The sequence below is a fragment of the Acanthisitta chloris genome, unplaced genomic scaffold (genome assembly GCF_000695815.1).
Source record: "Acanthisitta chloris isolate BGI_N310 unplaced genomic scaffold, ASM69581v1 scaffold11349, whole genome shotgun sequence".
Taxonomy (NCBI): Eukaryota; Metazoa; Chordata; class Aves; order Passeriformes; family Acanthisittidae; genus Acanthisitta; species Acanthisitta chloris.
Genome location: NW_008690887.1, coordinates 36,973 through 42,442, shown reverse-complemented (window position 1 = coordinate 42,442; position 5,470 = coordinate 36,973). Strand labels below are relative to the sequence as shown.

At 41.3% G+C, this 5,470-nt stretch overlaps 1 protein-coding gene across 1 annotated transcript in view; it reads left to right on the top strand.

Annotated features, from left to right (window-relative positions):
- Positions 1-1,549: 1,549 nt before the first annotated feature.
- The window catches only part of ALK (anaplastic lymphoma receptor tyrosine kinase), a gene marked incomplete at its 5' end in the record, with an annotated part of 32,747 nt that continues 28,826 nt past the window's right edge, over positions 1,550-5,470 (top strand). Inside the window, one exon of the mRNA XM_009082007.1 lies at positions 1,550-1,712. Coding sequence (XP_009080255.1) covers positions 1,550-1,712 — 163 coding nt within the window. The remainder of the gene's footprint in view (positions 1,713-5,470) is intronic.

Here is a 5,470-nt window from a genome sequence, read left to right as displayed (position 1 = left end):
TAGACAAGACCCTATCACAAAGGTTTTTCAGAAATACCAGTTGCTTTATTTCTTAAAGTCCTGCCAAATTATTTGATCCATTTCATTCACTGAACTTGTTTTATAAGAGGTAATTTAGCTCAGATTCAAGATTGGTTTGTAAAAAGGTAATTCATACCTTTTGTCTGGCTAAACTCATGTATTTTCTTGTATTTCTGGTGGGTGAACCCATCAGGAACACTAAAGGTAGAACTTCTGGCCTCACTCATCCAGACACGTGTAGACCATCATTTCTAGACCAGATCTGCTTAGGCAATAGGTCTGAATTCCAAGAAGCAGATCAAGATAATCCTAGAATATCCTGAGTTGGAAGGGACCCACAATGATCATAGAATCCGAACCCTGGACATCGAGTCCAACTAATGCTCCATCTGGACTAACTGGTATCACTGCTGAAAGAGTCTGCATGTGTGGTATTGCATTCATGGAAGCTGGGGAGAAAATGCTACCCTTTGAGAAGGCCACAAAGAAGGCTGACTGACCCCAACATGATTCGTAGAAAAAAATATTTTTAGATGTATTTCAAATATTCTGTCTTCAGTGGCAGTAGAATTAGCTAAGAGTTTCTTAGATTAAATACATTAGCTTGTTAATAGGTGTGAACGATAAATCATGTAATGTTCACCAAAAAGGAGAGGCACTTTACCATCTAGATCTTAGTTTTGATTATATATATTTCCTGATATACTGGAAAATATGTTAAGGTGGGTTTTACAAGAGCATTGTGGTCTTGCACCTGCACTGTCCCTAAAATGAATCTTTAAGGAAAAGGACATAATTTTCAGCATCAGGCATTCAAATTAAAAAACTAGGTTTTGAAACACAAATTAGCAAAGCCTTGTGCTGGAAATCTACTTGTACAGGGACACTACTTCCAGCTGATGAAAATGGCTCTAATATGGATGCATTAATTTACACCTACAGACGTGGCCTAGAAAATGCAGAGCTGAATATTTGTTTTGCAGGCCTCAGTTAGGTGTTTTGCCTTCTGAAGCTTAGCTTGAGTCTCTTGTGAGCACATAATTACTCAAAATATGATTAATATATTGTTATGTTTTAATCACTGTGATGATGTTGTATTTACAGGTTTTTATCTAACTAATGGTTACTTTCCCATATAAAATAAATTCAATAATCAAATGTCTCTAGAAACAAAGGGCTAGAAAGCACCAGCCTTGATGCTGATAGTGTGCACCCGAATACTCCAGAGAGCAGAGCTCAAAACTGGGTGGTCTGTGTTGCATTTTTCTCTATCATCTTCATCTTTTTGAGCCTCAGAAAAAGTAAAACTGTGTTTATCATTGTGATAGCTTTCAAGAGATGTAGATGAAAAGCGGTTAAATACTGAGATACACAGCACTATGAGTCTTTTAAAAGAATTCTGTGAGTATTTGTTCCAGCTCAAATCTCAGGGCCAGGTTCTTCTCTTGGTCTGAAAAGCAGAGCGAATAAAGGGCAGAACATCCTCTTTGGAAGTTGGGATCATGCTGTGTATCTGCCCTCATTTCAGATCACTGGCTGTTCACAACATGTGGTGCCAGTGGACCCTATGGCCCCACACAGAGCCAATGCAATGATGCCTACAGGAAGGCCAACCTCAGTGTGATTGTAGGAGCTGAAGGGATTCTCCAAGGCATTCAGATCTGGAGAGTACCAGCAACCAACACATACAGGTAAGGGAACCACCTCTGATTGTCTGTATGTTTGAAACTTACCCAAGCTGCAGATACATGATAGGCATTTATGAAGGATTACATTCAGAAGTTTGGCCAGATCTACTGGGGTTTTACTTCTTATCCTGAGATTTCCAACCTCTCCAGTCTCAGTTTTTCTCTCTGAAGATGCAAATTTTTAGTCAAAGAAAGAAGAAAAGAAAGAGAAGCAACTATCTGAGGCAGGCAAATCTTTAGCCTAAATGGTTACAGGTTGGGAGATCTCTATTAGTAGCTGAAAATCAAGCATTTTGACCTCCCAAGTCCAAGGGCAATATATATCCCATATGCCATTTTTGAGTCCTGGGATCAGAATGCATTTTTCCTACTCTTCACACGGCTTAGGAGGCACAATCATATGTCAGCATTTCTGACAGGACAGCTTGCATCAAACTCTGCTCAGCATCTTCACTTTTTTGAATCTAGACATGGCAAGTTGAGCCTTTAAGCCTGGCTTACCACTGTAGAATTGATTTTGGAATCCAGCCACCTAAATGGTAGGCTCTGTAATACTGAGGTTTCTAACACTTAAATCCCTCTGTGGAGTGCTTTTCAAAGGGAGATGATCAGATACAGTTCAATACTACTTAATCAGATTTTTCCCAATCACTTTTTTTCTTTTTCCTCTTGCTGGGGAAAGAAGTACAATCGAAGGGTAGTTCACTGTATCTGAATGGTAACATCAAGCCACTACATGCATCAGCTTGTAAGCAGAACTGTCAGTTTGAATCAATGACTGTCTAGTGGGGTTTTTTTTATGCAACATTCCATATTAAAACAAATCATGGCATCATGGATTTCAAAGCAGAGCATTCCACTGAAGGTATTGAACAAATTTCAGTTAAAATTTACTGGTCCTGTCTTTTTTTTTCCCCTTTTTATTGGAAAAGAATGTTAGTATTGATGCTAGATGTCAGTCTCTAACAGAGGTCTAGTGCAAAGCAGTTTTGAGAAACTGGCTAGGCTAGGCAAGGCACAAGTTCTGCCAGAGTGTCTATTACCACAAGGATTGATGGTAATGAAAAAAGCATTAATGATGTTTTACTCAGCTATCAACAATGAGTTGCCTGAGGTGAAGAGAATTTTTCAGGGCCAGCATTCAGTAAATATGGTTATAAAGTACAGCCAAAAAGAGAACAAGCAACAAACTTACAACACTGTCATTTCTTTATTATCAGAGTCCAAGAAGGGCCAGAATTCCCGTGCAACTGTAGGCTGATTTTTGCTGCACAATACAAACCACAGGCCCTGCAGGGATGACCTGTCTATATAAGTCCTGTAAATGACCTAACAGACATTTAGGTTCTATATAGGTAATAGATGTATAATGTCGTGCATAACATATATATAAGCAGATGACATTCTCTTCTGAACCTCTTAAGGCTATAGTAGAAAATTCACAGCCTGGGGAAAGGAGGAGGCAATTGTGGGCTTAAATTAACTTGACATCTTCCTGATTCTGGTCTGCTGAAGGGGCAGCAGAGTCCTCCAGTATAGCATAGCCCTAGGAAAATGTCAAGTTGCAATATCAATTCTAGGGCTTCACAGAGTCTGGATTCACTGCCTGTATTTAGTTCTCCCCTGCAGGCCTGCTGCTCTGTGGGTCCTGTAAGTCAGCCTGATAGCCATCACCTGACCCAGAGATAAAATCCTCCAGCTGGCTGTTAGGCTCTTAAGAAAGCTGCTGTTATGCCATGTCAGTGTTTTACACTGTGTAGTGTACACTCCTGGTAATTGCATAAGAAAGATATAGATTGCATAAGCACCAGGCAGAATATGCATTATTAAAATACAGACAGCTCAACTTTGCACAAAACTCTACTAGCAGGAGCCAACCACACCCAGAAAGCCCCACCATCTGTGAAGGCCTGGGTAGGCTGCCACACACTGTAGCACCTGCATTTGAAAACTGGAGTCTTACATGCTCTAGTTGGATGCCATGGGACCGCACATTGTACAACAATAAAGTTAGGCACTGTGAAAGAGTATTTTCCTTTCAGATTTCCTTCTAAGCATTCAAAAGGTCTTGTCATCTAGGCCAATGATCAAGTATGAGAGAAGTGAACTGTAATAAATTACAAGTTACCATCCACTGACTTCTTCCCATTGTTAAAGGAAGAGTCTTTGGTCCATTTTGCTGAGTGTCCCATTTTCTGTCACTTCCACTTTCCTCTCTTTTCTATTGTCCCTTCTTGTAAGGTGGCACGAGAACACAGCCCAGTGAAATGCAAAAAGGTGTCCTTCTAAGTTGGCCAGCCTTGCACTTTCTCATAGGCTCAAAACTAGCTTCAGTGTTTCCAATAACCCAGATGTTATGGTGGATGCTTTTATCCAGCCCGGGTTTGCACAGCCAGTGCATTCTGCTCATCCTGTTCCTTCCTGAAGGTGTGATTTTCTTTTTCAGTTCCTACAAACATCATAGTAAAAGAAAAGGAGGAAGACAGTGGGAGGTATTCTGTGGTCTTGGTGTATCAACTCAGGGTGGTCTGAATCTTTATTCAGGACCAATATGTTTAAATGGATTCCTCCTGTAAAAGAAAGTTATGCCTAAAGCTTGAAGTCAAGATAACCCACGTGTTTAAATAGTGACACCCATTTTGTATAGTGAATGATTGTCACCTGAGTCTACTGGGTTTTATTTGTCTGCAGTCTTTGAATGAGGCCAAACTGGATTCTCCTGAACTTCATGATAGCATTGCTTGTATGCAAAATCTGTTCTTACACAGAAAAATATGGCCCCTTCTTGCAGCCAATTAGCCCTGCTATCTTGCAGTGCCTGATAGTGCACCTCATTAGCCATTACAAAATTCCACAGCAAATCAACTCAGTCTTCAGATTCATGCAGCATCTGTTCAGGGTGGCCCAGTGCTGTGTCCATCACTTTTTCTGCTGGCTCCAGTACAGCTTTACTGAGGACTGATTGCTTTGGTTATCAGCAGTGGCATGAACATAATCATTTCACATTGCAAGTATCTAATGTGTTTTATGAGACACTTGATGCTCTGTAGTTGCTTCAACATCAGAACTGCTCCATGCTGGCTGCCTCGGAGCAGTGTCACAAGGTGAGTTCCTCATGCTAGTCATCGAGGCAAGTGGCTGGCTGGAAGTGAGCTGGCTGCTCAACCTGCTCAGGGTCCTCACACATGGTGGGCACTGCTGGTTTGCTCTGCTTGTAGCCTGTTTGCACACAGGACTGTGCTGGGCAAAGACCAGCCAGGTGCTAGAGGAAAGCAGGTGCTAAAGCAGAGCACCTATACTGTGACTGGTAGGAAACCAAGAGGGTTTTGTGTTCTCAGTCTTGCAGTCACTGGTAATATGTTCCAGGTGGAGTTTTGCTCTCATGGAAATAGCTGCAAAGCTACTATTGTCAGTGAAGGGTCACCTGCTTATTTCAGATCTAAACTGAGCTTGCTGTACCATCACTCACTTGCACAGAAAGTTGAGTAACTCTGTGTTTTGTTTCAGCAGAGATGTGTGTTTTACCATGGTCTTTACAAACTGCTTTGAAACACTTTGATAAAAGCTGCTTCAAGTATGTAAATTCTTAGAAAGGGGAGGAGGAGGAGCTGGGAAAGGAGAGGAGCTGGGAAAGGAGAGGAGCTGAGCAGTAGAGTGGTACAACTAAATCTTTGGGTACATCAACAACAGCAAGCACCTCTGAATCTTGACTGCTTGAAATAAAAATCCCAGAGCCTTAACTGAGACTGCAGCAGCCTGTA